The sequence below is a fragment of the Exophiala viscosa genome (genome assembly GCF_022695815.1).
Source record: "Exophiala viscosa unplaced genomic scaffold EDD37scaffold_17, whole genome shotgun sequence".
NCBI lineage: Eukaryota > Fungi > Ascomycota > Eurotiomycetes > Chaetothyriales > Herpotrichiellaceae > Exophiala > Exophiala viscosa.
Window position 1 is genome coordinate 226,076 of NW_026944369.1, and position 23,510 is coordinate 249,585.

The 23,510-nt window shown below is 51.6% G+C and overlaps 9 protein-coding genes across 9 annotated transcripts; 5 read left to right on the forward strand and 4 right to left on the reverse strand.

The window, feature by feature from the left end:
* Window positions 1–15: 15 nt before the first annotated feature.
* On the forward strand, window positions 16–3,321 carry EDD37DRAFT_643330 (alpha 1,3-glucosidase). The gene is made up of 2 exons (XM_062817421.1): window positions 16–287; window positions 338–3,321. The coding sequence occupies exons 1-2, from the start codon at window positions 203–205 to the stop codon at window positions 3,196–3,198; spliced, it is 2,946 nt and encodes a 981-aa protein (XP_062665428.1). The 5' UTR covers window positions 16–202; the 3' UTR covers window positions 3,199–3,321.
* Window positions 3,322–3,650: 329 nt separating this feature from the next.
* Window positions 3,651–4,613, forward strand: EDD37DRAFT_613869 (alpha 1,3-glucosidase; the record flags this gene model as incomplete). The annotated part of the gene is made up of 4 exons (XM_062815485.1): window positions 3,651–3,697; window positions 3,748–3,867; window positions 3,897–4,157; window positions 4,214–4,613. 4 exons carry the CDS (start codon window positions 3,651–3,653, stop codon window positions 4,611–4,613), a joined length of 828 nt encoding a protein of 275 aa, XP_062665429.1.
* A 2,553-nt stretch (window positions 4,614–7,166) lies between these two features.
* Window positions 7,167–8,868, forward strand: EDD37DRAFT_213043 (uncharacterized protein). The gene is made up of 5 exons (XM_062810297.1): window positions 7,167–7,458; window positions 7,605–7,618; window positions 7,783–7,845; window positions 7,932–8,510; window positions 8,600–8,868. The coding sequence occupies exons 1-5, from the start codon at window positions 7,405–7,407 to the stop codon at window positions 8,682–8,684; spliced, it is 795 nt and encodes a 264-aa protein (XP_062665430.1). The 5' UTR covers window positions 7,167–7,404; the 3' UTR covers window positions 8,685–8,868.
* Window positions 8,869–9,395: 527 nt separating this feature from the next.
* On the reverse strand, window positions 9,396–11,831 carry EDD37DRAFT_613871 (fungal-specific transcription factor domain-containing protein; the record flags this gene model as incomplete). The annotated part of the gene is made up of 1 exon (XM_062815486.1): window positions 9,396–11,831. The coding sequence occupies one exon, from the start codon at window positions 11,829–11,831 to the stop codon at window positions 9,396–9,398; it is 2,436 nt and encodes an 811-aa protein (XP_062665431.1).
* A 570-nt stretch (window positions 11,832–12,401) lies between these two features.
* On the reverse strand, window positions 12,402–13,782 carry EDD37DRAFT_643341 (alpha 1,3-glucosidase). The gene has a single exon (XM_062817422.1). The coding sequence runs from the start codon at window positions 13,466–13,468 to the stop codon at window positions 12,515–12,517; it is 954 nt and encodes a 317-aa protein (XP_062665432.1). The 5' UTR covers window positions 13,469–13,782; the 3' UTR covers window positions 12,402–12,514.
* A 50-nt stretch (window positions 13,783–13,832) lies between these two features.
* EDD37DRAFT_213100 (maleylacetoacetate isomerase) lies at window positions 13,833–14,968 on the forward strand. The gene has a single exon (XM_062810299.1). It carries the CDS (start codon window positions 14,197–14,199, stop codon window positions 14,887–14,889), a length of 693 nt encoding a protein of 230 aa, XP_062665433.1. The 5' UTR covers window positions 13,833–14,196; the 3' UTR covers window positions 14,890–14,968.
* Window positions 14,969–16,721: 1,753 nt separating this feature from the next.
* EDD37DRAFT_613874 (uncharacterized protein) lies at window positions 16,722–19,073 on the reverse strand (the record flags this gene model as incomplete). Its single annotated transcript, XM_062815487.1, has 3 exons — window positions 16,722–18,799; window positions 18,848–18,965; window positions 19,011–19,073. The coding sequence occupies 3 exons, from the start codon at window positions 19,071–19,073 to the stop codon at window positions 16,722–16,724; spliced, it is 2,259 nt and encodes a 752-aa protein (XP_062665434.1).
* Window positions 19,074–19,478: 405 nt separating this feature from the next.
* Window positions 19,479–21,082, reverse strand: EDD37DRAFT_643349 (WD40-repeat-containing domain protein). The gene is made up of 2 exons (XM_062817423.1): window positions 20,929–21,082; window positions 19,479–20,862 (listed from the first exon to the last, which is right to left on the reverse strand). The coding sequence occupies exons 1-2, from the start codon at window positions 20,973–20,975 to the stop codon at window positions 19,671–19,673; spliced, it is 1,239 nt and encodes a 412-aa protein (XP_062665435.1). The 5' UTR covers window positions 20,976–21,082; the 3' UTR covers window positions 19,479–19,670.
* A 318-nt stretch (window positions 21,083–21,400) lies between these two features.
* EDD37DRAFT_613876 (G2/M phase checkpoint control protein Sum2) lies at window positions 21,401–23,391 on the forward strand (the record flags this gene model as incomplete). The annotated part of the gene is made up of 3 exons (XM_062815488.1): window positions 21,401–21,459; window positions 21,517–21,748; window positions 21,949–23,391. The coding sequence occupies 3 exons, from the start codon at window positions 21,401–21,403 to the stop codon at window positions 23,389–23,391; spliced, it is 1,734 nt and encodes a 577-aa protein (XP_062665436.1).
* Between the last annotated feature and the right edge of the window lie 119 nt (window positions 23,392–23,510).

Below are 23,510 nucleotides of genomic sequence, written 5' to 3' on the forward strand. Positions count from 1 at the left end.
AGGGTGTCCGCTGTCCGCTTAGTGAGGATAGCGCCCGCCAATCAATGAAGCCCGGGCTCGCTTTCTCAGGGGACTCCCGTGTGCACCGATCAACCCCATATTATTTTGACTGGACGTAGAGAGGACACATTGGTCTTGATCAGTGCAGCAATTCTCTTGATCTGCCCAGAGCAGAACATCTATAGAACTGCTGCTTGCGAAGATGGCTCGATCTTCGCGGCGGGCGTCCGTGTGGACAATTTCCTGTCTGTCGTTCTTGTTTTTGATACTGTTCGTTTCTCCCGCAGGCAAGTCATCTATGTACCTACTTTAGGCCTGAGGTGCTGACACAAGACAGTCACGGTCAAACACCATGATTTCAAACGTTGCGAGCAGTCTGGCTTCTGCAAGCGGAACCGAGCACTTGCAGATTCTATGACAGAGCAAGGCAGTCCTGACTCATCTCCCTACCAGCTGGATGCGGCATCGATCAAGTTCAAGGACGGCCGATTAGAGGGATCCATAATCAAGACTGTCCAAGAGACTGGGCCAATCAAGCTGCCATTGACGATTGTGTTCCTCGACCGTGGTAATGTCCGGGTAACGATTGACGAGGAAAAGAGGAGGAAGGGTGAAATCGAGCTTCGCCATGGCAGCATTGCTCGTAAGGAGAGATACAATGAAGCGGGAGCATGGGCCTTGACCGGAGCTGGACTCCAGGCTCAGAAGACTGCCTCCATTAAAAAGGTTTCGAAAGATCTGACCGAGGTGTCATGGGGACGCAATCACGAGTTCAAGGCACTCATGCACCATGCCCCTTTTGGGGTGGAATTCTGGTCTGGTGAAGACAAGCAGGTCGTTTTCAACAGCCGCGGACTCATGAATATGGAGCATTGGCGACCCAAAGTCGAGAGACCGGCTGCCGATACGAACGACTCCCAAGAACAAACTGTTAACCCTCCTGAAGACGAGAGCACTTGGTGGGAAGAGACTTTCGGCGGCAACACAGACTCAAAACCTAAGGGTCCCGAGAGTGTTGCTTTGGACATTGCTTTTCCTGGTTATGGCCATGTGTATGGCCTTGCAGAGCATGCTGGACCACTGTCTCTGAAACAAACACGTGGCGGAGATGGCAATTACGATCAGCCCTATCGAATGTACAACAGCGACATTTTCGAGTACGAGCTTGACAGTCCGATGACTCTCTATGGATCCATCCCCTTCATGCAAGCACACAAGAAGGACTCTACAGTGGGAGTCTTCTGGCTCAATGCTGCCGAAACTTGGGTAGACATCGTCAAGTCGACGCATGGTGCCAACCCCTACACCCTTGGTCTTAGTGGAGGCACTGTCGACACCCATACCCACTGGATGTCAGAGAGTGGCCTGCTCGACGTTTTCGTCATGCTGGGACAATCTCCCGAAGGGCTGGCAAAGTCTTATGGTGAGTTGACTGGCTACACTCAACTGCCAGCAGCCTTCTCAATTGGCTATCACCAGTGCAGGTGGAACTATGTCAGCGACGAGGACGTGAAAGACGTCGATCGGAAGTTCGATAAGTTCAACATTCCGTACGATGTTATCTGGCTCGACATCGAGTATACCGACGACAAGCAATACTTCACCTGGGATCCCCTTAACTTTCCCGACCCGATATCGATGGAAAAGCAATTGGATGAGAGCGAGCGGAAGCTTGTGGCCATCATTGATCCTCACATCAAGAACAAGGGAGGATATTTCGTCGTCGATGAGATGAAGAGCAAGGACTTGGCTGTCAAGAACAAGGAGAACAATATTTTCGAGGGTTGGTGCTGGCCTGGAAGCTCATACTGGCTCGACGCATTCAATCCTGCTGCAAGAGCCTGGTGGAAGAGCTTGTTCACTTATGACAGGTTCAAAGGGACAATGCACAACGTCTGGCTCTGGAACGATATGAACGAACCGTCCGTGTTCAATGGCCCTGAGATTACAATGCCTCGAGACAACCTTCATCACGGCAAATGGGAACATCGTGATGTTCACAACATCAATGGCATGACCTTTCACAATGCCACGTATCACGCATTGCTGGAGCGTAAAAAGGGTGAAGTCCGCCGCCCATTCGTGCTTACGCGATCGTTCTACGCTGGCTCGCAGAGGACCGCTGCCATGTGGACAGGTGACAACCAGGCTAACTGGGAACACCTGGTTGCTTCGATTCCCATGATCTTGAACCAAGGCGTCAGTGGCTTTCCCTTTGCGGGAGCAGACGTGGGTGGATTCTTCGGCAATCCAAGCAAAGAGCTCCAGACTCGATGGTACCAAGCGGGTATATTTTACCCCTTCTTCCGTGGGCATGCGCATATCGACACACGCAGGCGCGAGCCATACATGTTAGGAGAGCCGTACACTAGCATCATGACCAAAGCTCTGCGATTGCGCTACATGTTACTGCCTGCGTGGTATACCGCTTTCCATGAAGCTTCGACAGACGGTTACCCGATCATCCGATCCCAGTACTATGTACATCCTGAGGACGAGAAAGGTTTTGAGCTCGATGATCAGTTTTATTTGGGATCAACCGGGCTGTTGGCAAAACCTGTGACCGTCGAAGGTGCAGAAAGCGTTGATATCTATCTTTCTGACAACGAAAACTACTATGATTATTTCGACTACACGATATACAACGGAGGCTCAAAGACCTACAAAGTCGTTGCGCCCCTTGACAAAATCCCTCTCTTGATGCAAGGAGGACATATTTTCCCCCGAAAGGACCGACCGAGGAAGAGCTCCGGATTGATGAAATGGGATCCATACACCCTCATTGTGGTACTCAACCAAAATGGGGAGGCAGAGGGAACGCTGTACGCCGATGACGGCGAAACCTTCGACTATGAACAAGGCGCTTTCATTCACCGCAGGTTTGGCCTAGAGAATGGAGAGTTGAAGAGCACCAACTTGGCCGCCAAAGGCGCAAAGACTGCAAGCTATCTCAAGACGATGAAAGATGTCAAAGTCGAGAAGATCATAGTGGTGGGTGCACCGACGGAGTGGTCTAGACTGGACGAGGTGTCCGTCACAGCCGAAGGACCCAGAGGTACAACTCCAGCAGAGTTGATCTACCATGGTGCGGCAGGAGGAAAAGCTGCTTGGGCTGTCATCAGAGGACCTGGTACAAGCATTGGTGAGGATTGGACTATCTCGTTCTCGCCGGGACAAAACCACAAAACGGAATTGTAGCATTGGGAACTGTACAACAAAAGGGAATCACCATGTAGAGAAAATCAATGAGAGTGACGAGTCTATGATTGCAGAGCCCATCGATTCCAAGACTTTGACTTACAGCAGGTAGGTATAAAACACATGTAAATACATACCTAGGTACCTGGTAGGTACTGTACAGTCAAGCAAGCTCTTTGCTCTTAGGCCGAGATATGCCCCCTGGGCGGAGACTGCGGACTGGCCACGGGCATGCGCCAATTACATGGTCAATCCCGTCCATGCTTTTTATCAATTCCGGGGAAACCTCAATCGACATCTAGGATTTAGCACATGCACACGCTCATAAACGTGCCCTTGACCATGTTCCACACGATGGCTGCCTAATACTCTCCACGAAGCTCTTGAGCCTATCGAGTCTGCAATAGCGCCCTCCAGACAAGGTGCTCCGCAACGGCGGGCAGCTGCTCAACATGTTGGGAGTTCTTTCAGTTGTTGTGGACTATTTTGCGCCTGTCTTGTGAGTAATGTGAGCAAAGTCCACGTTCACCGTATTGACAAAGTGTGCAGTCTGATCTTGTCACCCATCACGTCCTATGCCGACCAAATATTCTCGATCCATCGGAATAAGACGAGCGATGGGTTCTCTCTCGACATACCCCTGATCATGCTGGTGGCATCTATCCTTAAGTATGCGCTGTTCTACTTGGGAATACAAGATCAATAAGGACTAAGACGCGACGCAGAGTGTTCTACTGGTTCGGAGCTTATTACGACAAAGCTCTGTTAATACAAGCCTCGTTGATGATTTTGGTGCAACTTGTACTCCTCAAGGTAGCCTTGGACAACCGCGCTCCTACAGGCGCAAGAGATGGACTGCAACACACCCCTTTTCATGGATACACCGCAGGGAACGGGTTGAAGGACCTGATGTCGGGTCGACGCCCTTACAACTTTTGGCAGTGGGGCAGTTCGAAGCCGTAAGTTTATGCCTTGGACTCAATCTGACACACTGCAAGAGGCTGACAATGTGTAGATACTTTGAATTCTTGTCATACCTGGCAGGAGGACTATGCATCGTCCACGTCTTTCTCCCTTTCCTGTCGAGAACTCCTGCGTACATTGCCTTGCTTGGATATGTTGGGCTTGCAGTGGAGGCTATATTACCTATCCCACAAATTGTGAAAAATCACCAAGCACGATCTTGCAAAGGGTTTCGACTTTCTGTGATCATCAATTGGTTGGCAGGCGATGCGATGAAGATGAGCTATTTCTTCCTGAGCAAGGAGTTTATACCTTGGCCATTCCGACTTTGCGGAATCTTCCAAGCCTTTTGCGACTCCTACCTTGGGTTGCAGTTCTACATGTACGGGCGAGGGCCTGCTGGTGCGGACATTCCTATGAGCACAACAGCGAAATCCGGGATCTTCAGATGATACACGTCAACCAAGCCACAACCAGAGACGCACACGCGGACAGCAACCAAGCCATATGCTCTAAATGTTGTGGACGAGACACAAACATTAGGCTACAGGTTTGGTATTGGGAGGAGCCTGGGTTGATCCTATCCTTGTGATGAGAACGGGAACAGGCATGAGGCTCAACATTCAACCTCGCTCTTGCCCAGCACTATGTTCTTTTGTTGAAGATAAAAAACACCACCCTGAATGATCTTTTTATGGCCCATCGGATTGGCATACGAGGATTGGGACTTCGGGAATGGCGTCAACAAACGTCAGATATTGTGGCTTGTGCTTGTTGTGCCTTGGTCGCCAATTCTCATAAGAATCTCAGATCTTCCGCTTCAACGTTTTGGCGGCCAATGAATGTGTGCGACGTTGCGTCGTGGCTGTCTTGTGGCGGGCGGTGCAAGCCACGCAACAGTTCAGTTTGTCTGGGGAACCCAGGCACCATCTCCAACTTCCCTGTTTCTCTCGCTTAACGTCAGTCCACAACACTGGATCTGGTGATGCGGAATTTGGCTGTGCGTCGTCTGCTATGGGCAATTGGCATCTTCCAGAAGGCAGCCATCTTAACTTAACCATCTCTTGACACCGACAAAGCATTCCTTACCAACATCAATTCCATCACCAAAGAGAAGAGTTCATTTGACCATCACCAGCTTTCCGGCTGCTTGCGACTAGCTCAGATGCGTTGGAAATTCCACCGAAAAAGTCAGAATCGGCATTTTCGAACATTTATTTGGTCGTTGTACAACATGATAATTCCTCCACACGCTCCAAAGATTTGAGGACGCGCGAAAAAAACTCATCAACAAGAGCCAGCGTTCAGCTTCGGAGCGACAGTTATCTATATCTCTCAAAAGCACGAACTGGCAGTAAGCGACCGGCCCTTGCGACCCGCGCCTGCCACTCAATGAATGCAGAGCTGTAACTCGGCTGGCATGCCCCGTCAGAGGTCGCTTTCCAGAGCCGGCCTCCATACCTACCTGGTAATTTTCGGGCGTGCATGACGATCGGATGCATTAGTGGGTGAAAGACGAACATGGGAGGTCGGACGTCTTTCGGTGTCGGGCTATACAAAACAATTGGCGTTGACACAGGGTATTTCTTATGTGTTGAGGGCTATGGACACATGAAGGTCGCTGGTGTTAGCATTGCAACAATTGAAGCACCGTGAAACAGGTGCTTTTGGGGGCAGTTTGGTTAGGGCATGAACCGGACGCTCGAACCGGAATCGGTCCAGCGATCATGCTTCCTTCTTTTGATGGCTCATGCTGCAGACAAGATTTATGACAGAGATTGACATAGATGTATCTCACTTCGGAGAATGGTCCTAATGGCGTGGGTGATAGGACACGATGACTTTGATCTTGGCACTGAGGGCTTGTTTGAATGTACCTCAGCATACGACAGGCGTATTTTTCTGAGGAGAAATAGTTGTAATTTAATAGAGTATAAAACTGATACTTAGCCATAGCATACCTTGACGTTTTACATGTGTTGTGAGAGATTATCCTGATGATAGATGCGGCCGGCGACCATTCGGCTGTATCTGACTTGATGACTTTGTAACTTCCCCAGGAACCCGCTTGAACATTTAACCGGCCTCCAGGTTTCCTCATGCCAGCAGGATCTTGTCTCGTTCGTTGCTCTCATCATCACTCGTTGATTCTAAGCTGTTCGTGGTAGCCTTGCGTCTTGACTAAGCATCTGTGACGCTCTCTGCTCATTGACGGCCCTGCCTTGCTGCCTTGCAGGACGAACCATACCTATCACAGCTCCGACTACCTCAACATCGACTTACTCCGTACCAACACCGAGTACTATTTCCCGCATATCCGTTTCATCTTAATCGACTAGCTTCACACGGTCGTGCGCGTTGCAGGAGAGAGACATGACGTCTTCGGATCTCTCATTCTGATACCTTTCGCGGATTCTTTACTGCCACAGAGATCCGGGTGTCACGAACCTACAGTAGCTCCCAACGCCCGGTCCCCGAAACGATTGCCCGGACCCTCAGTCACCAGCGGCGTCTTGCGAGGACAGACTTCACTGATAATGAAGACTTCAGGAGTAACGCAGCACCACGAAGCTTCACGGATATAAATCAGCGTCTACCCAGACACGGTCTGGTCGTGACATGGAATCTGCGAAAAAATTTCAAGCCCATCCTTTTCAAGCTGGCCGTCCACTGCACAATCACCCTCAGCACAACAGACCTCCAAGTAAAGACTCCGGCAATCAGCACATCTGAGTACATGGTTGCAATCGCGATTACGCAGTGACATACTGCCAACGGAGATTTCCCGCGTCCATCGTTGATAGGCCTAGTCTCAACACGCGTTTCGAGTCCACAGCTACCGACTGTGACAACGAAAGATAGAGATTCCAGGCGAATGTCACGTTCGAGATCACTGCCTCTTTAAACTGAACCTCTCTTCCTCAATCCGGATCAGCCTATATCAGATCTTAGCAAGCCCGGCTTAGTCAGACTCTCTCCTGCTCCGAATCCTCATCTGGCTTACCATTCGTCGACACATTTACGCATTCGGATTGTTGACATACTGCCGCAACTCTCCGGGAGTTTGCGTAGACTCTTCATACAACCGCTCCAAAACCATAGACCTCAACATCGACACAGTCCGCTTAGCACAAATCATCATATTGGAGGCTTCGACAATTGCACAACCACCGCGACTGTTCTCGACCAGCTTGATACCAGGCATCGTCGGCGCCCAAGGTCTGTCCACCACAGTTGTGACAGATGCCTTCCAGAATAAGCGGCGCTTGTAACGGGTGCCGCACAAAGAAACAAAAGGTACGTGAGCACCGTTGAGTCGAAGCTCAACAACGAGATCTTCCGTATACGTGATGCCTTTAGCACACTCTACCTGGGAAGGTTAAAAAACCAACCTCTGTATATCGTCTTCGATGGAAGCAGGCTAATGAACTTCTCGAAAGCAGTGCAGTGGTGATAGGTACGTTATCGGCCCATTATCATGATACTATCCTGTCATCGTCATATAAGAGTCCCAATCGTTTTGGCATAAGGATTGGTGCTGGAATCAAGGCCAAGATTGTTCAAGCACCATTTCGACACCGCTTAAGTCGAGTACAAATGGCTAAACTCCTTCTCTGGCAGATCCGGGTGCTTGCAGTGTCAAGCTGTAGCCGTACAATGTACGTGGCCGGAGCAAAGAAAGCGGTGAGTTCTTTTTTCTTAGGGCTATCATAACGAATTTGTCAAACGTTCAGCTTTGCAAACTGGGGCTATACTGATTGCTGCATCAGAGGTCCTGCCAAAGGCTACATCGAAGGCCTTGAGCATCGTCTTCACGAAGCTGAATCGCTCATCCTCGCTCTCCTACCTCTTGTTAACACCGAGCAACTCAATTCTGCTGCGGATACACTGAAATCCACGTCGCCATCTGCAAATATAGCGGGCCTCAAATCCAGAGACTCGCAATCACCTGGCCCACGGAATGTCAGAAGTAGTCCACCCACGCTCAACAAGAAAACTGGCATTGAGTACTGGGAGGCCTTCCCGCTCGATACGGCCGAGAACATCCGCAAGTGGCAGCAAGATTGTACAACACACTCCTCGGGCCAGAATCCGCCGTCGTCTCGCAACTCGCTCACAGCAGAAGATTCGTTTTCGCAATCAATCCTGCATCAAAATTTCATGCCTGATTCTAAAAGTCACTCACGCGCCGGCTCAGTGGAATTCTCGAGTCACAATCATGCGCGCTCATCGTCAGCCGCGTTCCGCTCAGTGAGCAATGAATCGTATCGTAGCGAGACCAGCACCCCAGTCAATGTCCCACAACAATCTCATTCTCAACCGACGGTGCCGACGACCTCCAATTTCCAGCAACCACCGATTTCTCAGCCTCAATCATCACAGCAAAACTGGCAATCAATGTCGCTCTTCTCGGGCACAGATTCGAACACATCGACATCACAGGGTGTCGGCATCGGTGCCGAGGCTTTGCTACTCCAAAGCTTCGCCGACTCATCCTGGGCGCAGTCACAATCGCTCGATAACGGTTTGCATGATGCGAATCCCAGCATGGGAGCCAGCAATAGCATGGATATGCAGAGTGGGTTGATGGAGGTCGATACGGGGCTTTTTGCAAATGACATGCAGAAACGACTGTTCTGGTGAACAAACCCTACGGGTAGCTCGAAGCGCAGAAGCTTGGGTCATACAGGACAATAGGGAGCTCATTGACGTTGCAGGCCGCGGTTTCAGTCGGTCTTGACCTCACAGTTTATGGCATCCTCAGTAGGGTGAGTTCTCAGCCCAACGGCCGAACTCAGCATGGTTCGACAGAGACCGGATCAAACTTGGCAGTTTCCCATCGCGCGTCAGAAGAACAGCCTGATCATCGAGAAGGTACCAGACATGTCACATGGAACAATTGGAGTTCAGAATCATACTTCTTCCACGGCTAAATCACACCAATGTTATTCAAAGCCATCATGTCCGGCAGCTGAGCAGTCACGAGCTGCAAGGGTATAGAAGCAACAACATGTCCGTAGTGAGTTTTGAGAGCCATCACTATCGTACACATTCAGTAACCTCACATATAAGATCAATCATATCACACCTAATCACCACCAACACCGAGCTTGGACACGCCACAAACAACGAATGCGAGTCATACAAGCACTTTTCGCGCTCTATACTCAGCCTGACCACGACAGCCTGATATTCTGTCTGGCGCCAATGTCCATCTCAGGGTGTCCTAAGGGTCACATTTCCCACCCTCCATTCATGCCACCACCTGGGGCAAACGGACCAGTCATATTTTCCCATGTTGCCGACCCGAAAATATCGGCGACGTTATAATCCATATTGCCCCAGAACATTGGATCTGAATACTCCTGCAGATTACCGCCGTTGTTGGCATCGCTGGTCATGCCAGTGTTGTTGTTGCCAGGCAGGTTCATGTTCATGGTTGACTGGGCGAACGCCAGGTCCTGCGGTGTCGCATAGATGGCACTGCCCAGGCCTGCATCGATCTGTGGCTGCGTGGTCGGCTGGCCTCGATCCCAATTTGAGAAGTCGAAATTTGGCATAGAGCCTCCCTGATTAGTCAAGGCTGACGGATTTGAGGCATCATAACTCATAGATGCCGGCCAATTTGGTGTACTGCCGGATGTGGAGGTTTGTTGGTGTTTCAGGCGAGCATGGCCAGAGTTGGATAATTGTGGGTGCACAGGCGAACTGCTTGCGGACTCGGTCATGGATGATTTGCGAGGACTTGCATCTTCGAGGCCGGTGCGCTGGCGTTTTTTGGCAGGTTGTTGCGCTTGGTCGAGCTCTGGTGGAATGCTCTGTGGCGACTGCTCAGGCTTCGGCACCGTTAAAAAACCATTGATCGAGGCCTTCCTTGACTGAATGTTGACCAGCAACAAGTTCAGAACTTTGTGGCAATTCTGCACAGTGTACCATCTAGTGTTCATACTTTCAAGGAGGCTCAGACACGTTTGTACGTCGGAGAGGGCGCGGGCTTTGGCGTATTTGCCAAGTTGACACGCGAAAGCAATGATGAGGCCTGACATCCAGACTGCGGAGAGCAAGCCGGGTAGAAACATTGATTGCCCGTGACTTCTGTGAGACTTGAGGCCTGCTACAATGCCACGAGACGCTCGGATGCAGACTTGCAAGCCGTGCTGAAACTCTGGAGTGGACTGGTCAAGAGACAATCTCGGGCGATTGACCAGGAGGAGTAATCGATGATAGAGGACTTTGAAAAAGCTCGACAGATGTTGCTGAGGAGGGAGAAACGAGGGCGGATTTGAGGATGAAGACGTCTGTTTATTCGTGGCCCCGTTGTTCTCGCTAGGCTCGGCATCCTGGCCGGAGTGATCGCTCTCCCCAGTAAGGAATCCAGGCAAGTCGTTCCACCAGGTCTCGATGTCGCTCGTTAGTCTCAATATTTGCTCATGTTTGGGGAAACGATGGTTGATGCTCTTATGGAAGACTTCGATGATTTGCCCGGTCAGCTTGGCCCATTGTACATAGGCAGTCAATGCGGCTTCTCGCAGTCGCTTCTCCCTTGCTTCGGGTCCATCGCTGTTTTGTTGAGCTACACGCGGGTCATCTGGCACCACTCGAGGTGGTGGCATCGAATTTCCACAGTCACCATCTGGTTGAGGCACCGTCTGCTGCACGACAGCTTTGTGTAGTTCTGGCCCAGACAGGCAGACGTCGATATCATCGTCCTGGATTATGTTGGGATCCCCCAAGCTTAGGTTGCAGTGCCGGTCTAGAGCATAAGCCGACCAGAATATCCGCTTCCGGATCTCACATTCCTCGAGAGAGAGCTGGGCGTATCGTAAAGGGCAGCGATGCAGCCCGGCATGGTGTATCAGCTTAATCAAAATTCCGGCAACTGTACTGGCTTGGCGGATAGCCAACGTCGCGCATAGGTACAATTCTGCAGCCAGTATAGCTTGAATGTTGGTGATATCATGCGAAAGGGCAAGGCAGCCGGCCACGCGGCTGACATCACCGATTGACCTGATGCGAGATTCCATAGGAAGAAGAATATCGCTTCGGTCTAGCGAGGCGATGTTGATGATGAGCTGGAAGGTGAGGAGTTTTCGGAGGTCAGTAGGGGTGGGATTTTCTTTGGTCGGTTTGGACGGCCGTCGCCGTTGTTGGTATATCGTCTCCATGTCTTTTAGAAAAGTAGGACCGTGGAGGAAGGGGAATAGAGGATGCCATAAGCGGAAAAACGAGGTGACCAGTTCAAACGCGATCTTCCTCTGGGGAGGTTTTCCGAACGTTGAGGCGAGTAGTTGAGGAAACGAATCGGTCTCACTTGGTCCTTCATGCACAGGACCATTATATGAGCGCCCCTCGGCATCTTCGCCTGTGAGAATGTCTTCGCTGGCAGGGACTGCATTGGGTCCGGCGAGGTTGGATGAAGCAAAGGCGGCGGAGAATGCGCGACGGACGGTATTGACAAAGTAGACTCCAGAGGAACTCCCAAGCCATGCAGTACCGTGATTAGGTAGCTTTTTCAAGGTGCCTATCTCTGAGGTATGAGTCGGTCTCTCTTCGGGAGTGTTGTTGCTTTCGGAGCCATTGATTGCGGTTGTTGAGGTGGCTGCTGAGGGAACAGCTGGCGGAGTAGCATGACCTACACTAGGGGATGGGTTGCTCGTACTGGGCGTCATACTGGAAAATTGCCTCGATCGACGATCAGAGTCTACCTTATCGAGATTGAACGCGAGGTGTCAGCATGGTGAGAAGGGCTGAATGAGCCGAGCCCCTCGCCGCGAGAGGCGGGATTGTGTGGCTAGTTGATCAACTAGAAACGGACAGAGAAGTTTTGCCGGGGGTGTTATGGTGTTGCTAGTGAAGGCGAACGATGCTTTCGTGGGTGTATCAATGGATGTAAGAAGTGAGGCGCAATGAAAGAATGAGAGATGAAGTCGGCTGAAGCACAGAGAGAAAGAAGCTTACTTAGTCAGCCAAGTGCAGACCCCAAGACTTCAAGAGTTCGTATAAGTTTAAGAATTTAAAGTAGTCACAGCGCCTCAAACAACCTGCAAAAGTATGAGTAAAGCGTCTAAGCCGAGTCGAATTGGAGGCCGCTTTTTTCGCCGATTGCTTCCTCAAAAAGTCCTCAAACTGCTCAAACTTGTAATAGGGACACTCCGGAAGATGCCAGTACGACCCTGCATGCGATAAGTATCTGGGCCACGCTTGCTAGCCGGGTTTCCGGGCTCACTCCCATATGTTCTGACGACCATTGCTCGTGCGAAACCTCGTGCGAGCATAAACTTACGTGAATTTAAGTACTAGGAAGCATCTATGTTCAAGCTTGCACTGGATGATATACGAGTACGAGTGTATTTCACCTCGATATCCCCACGACTCCATCCCCATCTCTTACCACGGCATCAGTGCCAATGACACTGGCTGCCTTCAATACATCAACCACTCCACTCATCACTCCAGAGTCCACTCCTCTCGTGCTTTCGACAAACTTCACATCCTTCAACCATTCCCTTCCGTCTTCTTCGGAGTAGTGGCATTGTGCCTCGCCAGTGCCCAGCATCTTTATCGCTGCACTAGTGTCCTCGTTGAAGCTCTTCACTCCTTTGTCAAAGGCCTCAAATATCTCTTTGAGTGTCTCGTCTGACTCTGGATCTGGAAACGTCGACCGCGATGCAGCGATATGCCAGCTCGGCCAGGGTGTGTATATCTCACCAATCTTCTTTAGCGGCGTATCTTCACCGTGGAAGTACGGCTTCGTTGTAAAATGCTCCCACATGAAATAATCAGCTGTAGAGCTCGTCACACCGTCGCGTAAATCTTTGAACGGACCCAGAGGTGCTATCGTCAGCCCTTCTAATGTGGAAGTCTTTGTTTGATGCAGCCAGCCTTCTTGCTGCGCCAGCACGAACGCCATGACATGGCTGCCACTGCCCAGCCTACTGACTGCAACGCGGCGATGCTGCCTGAGGTCATTCACAGTATTGATGTCACTGCGGTTGCGGCCAGTGACGATAGCCCAGCGTAGCGGTGTAGACACCCACGATCCAACTATTGAATAGCCCTTCTCCTTCCCAGACTTTTTATAATTGTCGGAATTCAGCAAGCCTGCGACCCATCCCTCTGTCAGGCCGATGGCAAGGTCGATCTCGTTGGAGCGCAGCGATGTGATCATATGGCCCGTACCGGAAGGAAATGGGATGAGAGTGATCTTGATGGAGGAAGGGAAGAGGTCGTGCTTCGTGCATAGATGCAATGGGAGGAGGTAGTGTTCAGGCACGTAGCCAATTCTAACCTCGCGTGGAGACGACATGAGGTACACGGTAGTAGTGGTATGAGCCCAAGCTTACTATGCGAAGAGGGCACTTGGAAGAAACCTTTCTGTTGGAAAGTTCCTGTAGTAACGCAGTCTATCAGGTAGAAAACAAAAGTCCACCAGCGTCTTGACGCACTCGTTGACGTACCGGAACTGTCCCGGCCTAGTGAACCCAGCCCCTCCCCCGCATGGATTAAGTTAAGTTAAGGTACCGGTAATCTCTGCCGCAGATGACCCCTGAAAGAAAACCATTGTGCAGATATAGGTATGCCTAAGCGGAAGCTGATCCGTCCTCACCTTGCTAAAAAGACTGCCACTTGATACTGGAGTCATATGCTCTTGATGTACGGTAAGATCAAGGCTGCCATCGGCTCATCGGCACAAACGTACTCACTGTCCTCCACTGCTTGGGCACATCAAAACTCTCCCGAGGGCCATATCATTCCGAGACATTTGACATTCACAAATGCTGCTACAGTAGATAAATCGCCCCAAACAGGGTCCAACAGTAGACGCACAGTGAAAGCCTCATTCTTCGGGCCATGGTTGGTTGATTGTCGCTGTTGAAGTGACTCCTTCGGAATCGACTCCGCATCCTCCGCTTTCCCCATTGATCATTCCGCACAGGATGCTGCGTATGCTGAAGTGCGGAGCAGGTCAGCTTCCAAGGTCTAAGTACTAAAGCCTGGCAATTCGTGCGAAAGATCTGCTCGGCCACGGCTGCCATGGCAGAAGAATATCAATATACTCTTTACACCTATTTCCGTTCCTCCTGCTCTGCTCGGGTTCGGATCGCTGCACGCATCAAGGGTATCCGATTGGAATACAAGTACATTCACCTGGTGAAGGGCGAGCAGAATGCAGCAGAATACACGTCGCTGAATCCGAGCGAGTCCGTTCCGACACTCGTTGTCACGAACACAAAATCCGGCCAAGAGGTAGCAAAGATTCGCCAATCGATCGCCATTCTGGAATACTTTGAGGAGTCGAGGCCGGAGTTGCCCAGGCTGCTCCCACCACCAGAGAATTCGGCTTCTAGGGCCAAGGTTCGTGAGCTCGTGGACATTGTGTCATGCGACATCCAACCTGTCACCAATCTTAGAGTATTGACCTTTGTCAAACAACTCAATGTGGAGGCCAAAGTGTGGCAGCAGCACTTCATGACCCTGGGATTCCGAGCATATGAGCAACTCGCCAAAGAGTACTCCGGGAAGTACAGTGTGGGCGACCAATTGACGCTCGCGGATTGTGCCTTGGCCCCTGCTGTCGATGGTGCTTTGAGGTTCGGAGTGGATGTAGAAAGTGATTGCCCGCATGTATGGAAGGTTTGGGAGAATCTGAAGGCTGTAGAGGCTTTCAAGAAGGGCAGATGGGACAACCAGCCAGATACGCCAGCGGATCTGAGGACAAGGGAATGACATGGTCGTACTTGGGCGAAAGAAAGCATCTGGCAATGAGCCCAAACTGGTTGACCCGGGTGACCTTACCTAGGTTCCTAAGAAGCTCCTTCAGAGCCTGATGAGTTGGATGTTGATGCGTGGTACGACAAAGCCCGCATCTTCCTGTGCCATATTGATATGAATTCGGAAGAGAAGAATGGGAAACAGGACGCAAAAGTTAGGGATAATGGATGTTATCGTCGATATCGGTATCGGTGTTGTCGGCGCCTTTCCATGCCGACGACCGCTCGGTCTCCCTTCCTTATCGAACTCAACCATCACTTCACTTGCTTCTTCCTCTCTTCGACGAGCTTGTGTAAGTATAGTCGGTTCTTAGAAGTCAATGTTCTTCGTGAAAGGTTTCAATGTATGGAAGAAGCCCGAAAATATCCGAATCACAATGTCGCGTCCTGTCGCTTTGTACACGGCGGTCGCTACCACGGTGCCGCCCAGAGAAGGCCGACTCGAGAGCAGGAGCAGAACCCACCATGTAAGACTATTTCCTGGCACACGGCTTCGGTTGATAACCTGGTCGAGGTCGGGCTGTTTTTTGGGTCTTTGCTGAGAGGCTCTGCTTGAGTATCGCTCCCGCATCACCTGGCCGCGGTGACCTTCTTTGATGCCTTGAAGGTATAACGATGGCTTGGGATACCGTGACAGCAGACCAGGACTCCAGCACAGACCGGACACAGCCTCATACCTGTACACTATGCTGTGAAGATGGGAATGACTGTCGTCGAGGGGGTTTTTCCGGTGGATCCCCGGCGCACATCTATAGCCACTGCGTCGAAGGCTCGTTACAGAGAACAGGGCAAGCAAAGCTGCAGAAAGCAACGCCGACGCCGAGATCTGAAGAGGCGCGATGGCAGAGTACCACCTTGGCGTGATGTTTGAACGGCTGGCACGTATTGAATGAGTCTGTAGCCGTCGCCATAACGATGCCACAGTCACAGAAACTCTTCAGCACAATATTCTGTCCACAAACAAACAAAGCCTCTATGCTGGACTTCTTATTTCTAGGAGCATCCTTTTGTCCAAATCTGACATCGAGAACTTCAACATAAGATACTGCAGACAAAGGTTCGCACACAAACCTCAAAGAGTGAGTTGCACAAGCCTTTGTCAGGTTGTCGTCTCCCGAATACTAATTCAGCTCTGGAGAAACAGGCACCTCCTTGCAAACCTTTCTCTTCATCTAGACCTGTCCAGACACCGTCAGCGAAGTACTTGTGCTCTCTCTCACACAGGACAAGTGCCAATATATAGTCCATTGTGACCATGTCTGCACCTCGCAAATTCTACGAGCAGACGGCCACCACCACCACCACCTACCAAGACCGCGCCGAGGACGCCATCCTCGAAATGAGAGCTAGGGAGGCTGCCGCTGCGATGGAGACACCAGATGGCCAACCGCGTCGGTGCTCGTCACCAGAGAGAAAGAGGATCTTGCGGGCCATTGTGCGGTGGGAGCTCCGCAAGCTGGAACGAGAAGATGGACGTTGATGCAGTTGAAGAAGGCATCATTGCAGTTGTATGACTAGACAGGACGATGCGAGTAGCGCACGTCAGGCCAGCAAGTGGCACAATGACCGTGGTATTCATGCAGTACTTCCATCCCATAATGACTGAAACTCCTGGACTGCCTTCCATGCTCTCGCCAGCCACATCCTGAACTCATCCCATCATAAAGTGGATACACTCCCTGTTGTCAAGGGCTGTCTTCCCGCTCGATGTTAGACATGCTGTTTCCCCCTCCTTTCCAGCATGCCCATTCCAACCAGCATCCACCCCTGCGCCATTTCCTCGCACTTTCAAGCAGTCGCCTCCTCCGCCTCATCAACGTCCTCCAGATCACTTTGCTTCAATGGGCGACAGACGCCCTCTCTGGTACAGATCATGACACTGGGAACTAGATCCCGGACGACCGTCCTTCCCCAACCCCTGAGTCTTCTAAGCTGGCTGTCGCGCATGGTCATCGGGGCCACCAGCGTCTTGACGCCTACCTGCTCCATCACCATGCCCGAGAGCAAACTGACATAGAGGAACGGGTGTTGGATCATCTCCACGGCGAAGGCGTCAAGCACGGCCCGCGCGCGGCCAATGTACTCGGCCTGTTTCTCCAGCCGATACGACGACAGGTACAGCAGATTCATGCAGATGGTCCCGTTGGGGGAAGGCAGCGAGCTGTCCGTGCCTGGTTTCAGACGGATGATCTGCTGCGACGACTGTTCCGCCTGGAAGTATCCGCCTGTCGTGGACACGAAGTGCTCGTCTAGGTACTCTTGCAGTTTCACAGCCCAGTCGAGGTACGGTTGGGATAGGGTCAAATCGTACAGCACGATGTTTGCGAGTATCAAGTATGCGTAGTCGTCGACGAATGCGGTGGTGGACTCTGGCGTTCGGGAAAGTCTGCCTGTCGTCTCGTCGTACAAGGTCCTGCGGATATAGATGGCTGCTTTTTCGGCGGCTTCTTGACAGGCTCGAGCTCGGGTCTTGTCGATGGTGGCGAGAGTATTGGCTGCTTTGGCAAGGGCGGCGATGGCGAGACCGTTCCATGATGCAATCACCTTAGTGTCGACCTCTGGCTGTTCTCGCTTGGTTTTGCGGTGCTCCAGTAGCTTCGTGCGGCCAGTCTTGATGATGCGAACGATCTCTTCTTCTGCTAGGCCAAATTCTTTGGCAAGGACTGAGGGTGTGGCCTGGATGTGCAGGACGTTCTGGCTAAGAAACTCATCGTGCATGTCGTGCTCGGCAGGCACATTTCCGTGGCCTTTCACGCCGAAATGACGTGCTACGACAGATGCATCGCGGTCGCCGAGAACGGTTTGCAGCTCTTTCAAGGTCCATACGTAATATGCCCCTTCCCGCTTCTCATCTACGGCGCCATTGGCAACACTGGAAGATGATGATCGGGAGTCGGCATCTTCACTTGTATACCAGCCACCCTCGGGTCGGACGATGGGCGAATCTGGGTTCGTAAAGTACTCGACAAGATTGTAAATGGTGCCTAGGATCTCAGGATCGCGACCAAGGGCCCACGCGTCGCAGTAACAGCCAAGTAATTGTGCATTGTCGCACATCATCTTTTCGAAGTGAGGGAGATTCCAGTCCGGGGTGACACTGTAGCGGTGGAATCCATAGCCAAGGTGATCGCGTAAAGCGGAGCGAGCCATGGCGAGGAGGGTGTGCATAGAGATTGAAGCCGCCGTCAGGCAGGAGTCCTGGCCAAGAATCCCCGGAACTGGGCTGAAGAAGCCGAAACGTGTATGTGTCGAGGGTTGAGCGATGGCAGCGCCTATGCGGAGAAGGAACGTGAGGTTGGAAGGGGTCGGAAATTTAGGGGCGGTGGGAGATGCGGTGAAGCCTCCGTTGACAGAATCATAACGTGTGATGAAGTGATCCAGGGCATCGTCGAGGAGGTCGAGTTCTAATGGTTCTGGAGGTTCGGTTGTGGAGGCTCCGGTACCAGGGCTTTGGACGTTATTCGAGTGGGAATGGATGCCCTCGGCAGCGAAAGCTCGCAATTGGTTCGTAATGTCAGCGGAGGATTGTAAGCACTTCTCACGCTGTGTCGACCAGACATCTTGCATTTTGTGCAGGATATCAAGGAAGCTGACAGGAGGTTCATCATGCGTGCTTGCCTGCTTGAGATTGGTCATCGGGGCAGGACCCGGCCAGTATGTCCCGCCGAAAACGGGCTTCAAATCGGGAGTCAAGAAGACGTTTAGCGGCCAGCCACCAGAGCCTGTGGTTGCGGTAACATAATTCATGTAGATATCGTCAAGATCTGGGCGGGACTCTCTGTCAAGCTTGATGGGTATAAACGAGTTGTTGAGTATTTCGGCAACTTCTGGAGTGCTGAATGACTCGCGTTCCATAACGTGGCACCCTTTGGACTATGTTAGGTCGTGTGACATGAAATTGAAGGGTTCCTCACAATGGCATGCATTGTAGCCGATGCTTAGGAAGATCAGACGCTGATATTGTTTCGCCAAAGCAATAGTCTGATCAGACCATTCTTGCCAGGCTACAGAATTATCCTTGTGCGCCCGTAGCTGAGAGTATGAGTACATGAGGTTTCCAACGTGGTCTGTACTTACATAAGGCGACGAGCTGTTTGCCAGGGCATTCTGAAGCGAAAGATTGGGTTCCTCTTTGACCATCGAGGCTGGCGATGTACGTGTGACGGTGGGAAAATTTGACTTTGAGAGATATCAGTGTCACACTTCTGCGCGCACTTCGTGATCGATGCCGTCCAGTTGATATGCTGTTTTCAGGCTACTCTCGAGGCTCTGATTTTGAAAATTTCAGAAGGACCGTCGCTGAGCACGTGGGGCGTTTCTCCGCAAGGCTCTGCGCAAAAGGTTTGCCGCTGACAACCGGAAAGGGCCGGCTAAATGTGGGAAATCGAAAAAGCGACGATCTTTGGTCAGATAGCGAGGACTGAGTGTAACAGCACTTGATAAGTCGTCGAAGAACAACAGACGTTGCTTACGCTTTAGCAAGGCAAAGTTTTCTCTGCGCCGAAAAAAGAAGCACGAGCGCTGAATCGCAATTTGCAGGGCGCGGGAAGTGGCATGACAACCAATGGGAAGCCTGGATTTCCATATCAATATGCTTATCTAATCTGGGGCATTTTGCGCGCATTCAGCGCACTATCGATTCTTGCTGATAAGGAATGAGGAGACTCTCGAGTCTGGTCCAGATCCACAATCAGACTACGTGTAGTCGTACGGAATATTTCGTACCATGATATCCCTTCACTGTTCGTCCAGCACCATCTTCTCCAGCGTTTCTTGTTCTTCAGATTCCATCAGTGCCCGCAACTCTGCCTCTTCCTCCTCCGTCAGCATGGAGAGGTCAACCTTTGGCTCTGGTTCGTCTTCAAGCAAGTGGGGATGTTTCATTTCTTCTACTGCTCTCTGGAGGTCTGCTGGTGCAAGGCTCCACCTCCGCAGTGTCCCATCGATGCTCACGCTGATCAGCAGATCATTTGATATCGTCAAGCCTGTGACCTCTTCGTAATGTCCGCTGAATACGTGGTGGAGGTCACCCGTGGCCTTGAACCACACTCGGACTTCCTCATCTCTGCATGCGGTCAACACCCAGCCGTAATCGTCGTGCGTCACCACATCTCGAACAAAATCTGGGTGCTCTAGTGTCAATACTGCTTGCCAGTTGTCGTTTCGAGAGAGCTGTTTAGCTGTCTTGTCGGCGGAAGCTGTCCATAAGTCGCCATCATCGTCAAAGTGCAATTTGTACACACTGGTTTCGTGGGGAACAATGGGGCCGGCCAATTGTATCTGAGAGGTCTTGATCTTTGAAACTTCTGGAACTGTAATTGAAAAGATTTCTTTCTTTGACGTAGAGAACATGACGCCAGGCGAGTCAGGGTCAGAAAGGGGGTCCAGTGCAAGAGCTTCGATACCCCGACAATTGGGATTTAAGGATCCCAGAGGTTGGCCTCCTATGCTCCAGAACCGAACATCTCCATCAGCTCCTCCCGTTATCAGGATGTCTTGCTTGTCTGGAGTCTGCACCACAATCAAGCACTTGACAAAATCGCGATGGGCAGGGAATGAGGTGTAGTCAGTGACGGTCCGACCCTGCATCGTGTCTTCTGCAAAGCGAAACGTGTAATTCCATACCGACTTGTCCCAGCCGCCGGCGAATACTTGCATTGTGGTGAAAGGATCTTGAGGTGTTTTCGTGGCATGATAGGCAAGGCAGGTCAGGGGCGCCTGTGCCCCTCTGGGAATGGCCGACACTTCATTTGTCGATAACCGTAACCCACTCACCGAGCCACTGGCTTCAGCAAGGAACACCACATCGCCGCTGGGATCGAAGAAGTAATTGACTTCTACAGCCAAGATCTTTGTAGGAAACTTTACAGGGCTGCCCTTGGTGTTTGCTGCTTTGCGTTGTTTTCGATCGCTTTCAACCAATGACGTACTAAAAGAAACAGCGTCAGTAACGGCGGACCGACCAAAGCAAGGAGAAGAATGCTACATGACCTACTCTGTCTGGAAATAGTGGCCTGGGTCATGCGAGCCGATAGTTGACATTGCGAGAATGTGAGAAGAGTTGACAAGGCCTCCGCGTAAAAAGCCCAGTCAATCTACAAGTGGTAACTCACAATGCTGTTCATATCCTCCACTGGTGAGGCTCCAAGGTGGATCCCAAGGGGTGATCAAAGGCTACCGAGTTTTCTCAATATGACGCGATATGCATGTAAACTTCGCCCTAGAGGCTGATGCCAAGTCTTATACGGCGAGACAGACTGGAAATCAACCGTCATTTTTGCGCAGCTTGGACACTTTCTTGCGCTTCGTGTTGTATCTTTGCTTTGCTTCAATTTAACCCGCAACAACACTCCTCCTCCAACTCTCCTTGTACCACAATCGATCTGATCCGTTAAGGCGCGTCCGATCTCTTTTCATCCATGTATCACTAGTCCTGCTTTCTCCTCCTATACTGTCCATTCACTTTTATGGACATGGATCATTTGATAGGCCAGAGGTTCAACCTCATCTCCAAAAGTGAAATCCGGTAATGTGGCCTGGCCTTACTTCGAGCGGTATGATTCTAACATGCGCACCCTGTCAGCTATATTGGTACCCTCCACGAAATCAACCCCGAGCAGTCCACGATCGCTTTGGAAAACGTCTACTCGTTCGGTACCGAGGATCGCAAAGTCGAGAAATTCATCCCTCCTTCGCAACAAAAGTATGGCTTTATTGTCTTTCGTGGGAACGATGTCAAGGACATCAAGATCGCCGAAGATGAACAACCACAACCCTCCCCACCGCCCAACATGCCGAACGATCCTGCTATCCTGGTACGTGGAAACTCCCCTCGCTTCGAACCAAACCGTCTTTATGATGAAATATTTCGGATGTAAATTCACAGACCTGTTCTGAATGCGCAAAGCCGTGTAGATATTTCCGTTGCCTTCCTTCTGATTGACCGTTCATTCATGTTGCCATTGATCTCCCCTGATGTGGAAACACCACTGGCTAACTCTCTTGGGTTTCTCAGAACGCGTCTCAACCAGGTCCAGCACCTGGTGGTCCACCGCGTGACAATCACTTCTCTCCTCCTGGATACCCTCCACATCCTGCCTTTGGCGGCTACTATCCCCCTGGTCAGTTTGGCAGGGGATATGGGCCTCCTCCAGGAGGGTTCGGTCCAGGACCAGGATTTTCACCTTACGGTCCTCCTCCACCTGGCTATTTTGGCCCACCTGGAGGCCAGGGTTTCCCACAAGGACCTGGCCCTCAACATTTCCAACCTCCTCCCCCAATCGGTCCTCCAGGGCAGCGCAATATTCCACAACCTCAGCTGCCACCTCAATCCACTCCTGACTCTCACCCTTCCGCGCCCGCCGCACCTAGCAATCAGACATCCGAGCTACCAGTCGACAACAAAGCTCCTCAAGCGGCTTTCCCCACAGTCGGGAAAGATGCTCAAGCATCAGGCCCTCCTCAGCTCAAGCCCACACTTGCTGAAGTTGCTGCCAGAGCACAAAAACAACCGAGTGCCGGACAGGCACCTTCCGCCAAAATCGCCGCACCGGGCCCCTCGAGAACCAACAAAGTCGCACCCGCTATACCCTTCACAGTCAACCAGAAATCATTTACACCTGTTGCCGCACCTGCTGCGGACGGGCCACCAACGAATGGCGCCCCCACGAAACCCTCGAAGCCTGTCTCCTCACAAGCTGCAATGGATGAAGCTGCTCGCCAAGCGAAGGAGGCAGTCGCCGCAGCTATGGCCAAGCTGAATCCTCAGGCAGCCACGTCGCAGCAGGCAGCGCCAGCAGCTGCTGTTGATGCTTTGACGAAGAAGGTGGCAGAAATGTCAACCTCGAATGCTCCAACCGCACCAGCACGAGGCGGAAGAGGTGGGCCTAGAGGTGGGCGAGGTGGCAACTATGGCCGAGGCGGATCGAGGAAGATTGAAATCCCCCAATCCGACTTTGACTTCGAGTCTGCCAATGCCAAATTCAGTAAGGAAGATTTAATAAAAGAGGCGATTGCGACCGGTTCTCCGCCGGTTGCTGGATCCGAGGACAATATCCATACAGACGGCGCCGATACCGATGCAGCTGCTTCGAGCACTCCGCAGAGAAAAGATAGCGTGTCTACTGCCACAACCTACAACAGATCCACGTCTTTCTTTGACAACATATCTTCTGAAGCAAAGGACAGGGAAGAAGGTAGTGGCGGCAATGGCAGACAAGTTCGAAGCGAAGAGTTCAAGAAGAACGTTGAAACCTTTGGCCAGGGCAACGTGGATGGCGGTTACCGAGGACGCGGCAGAGGCGGATATGGTCGAGGCCGACAATACGGTGGCACATATCGTGGCGGCTACGGCAACCGTGGCGGATATGGATCTCGCGGACAGCGAGGTCGGGGTGGACAGGGCCAGATGCAGGGGCAGGCCCAGGCACCAGCCAGTCAAACCCCGACGCAGTCGTAGCCTTTCGGACATCTGTGGGGTCCTACCTGGGTACCACGCCTCGCCTATGATCTTGGAATGATTTGCTTTAGCGGAAGGCTAGGCGCAGTGGCACGTGTATTTTGCCTGACTCAGGTATG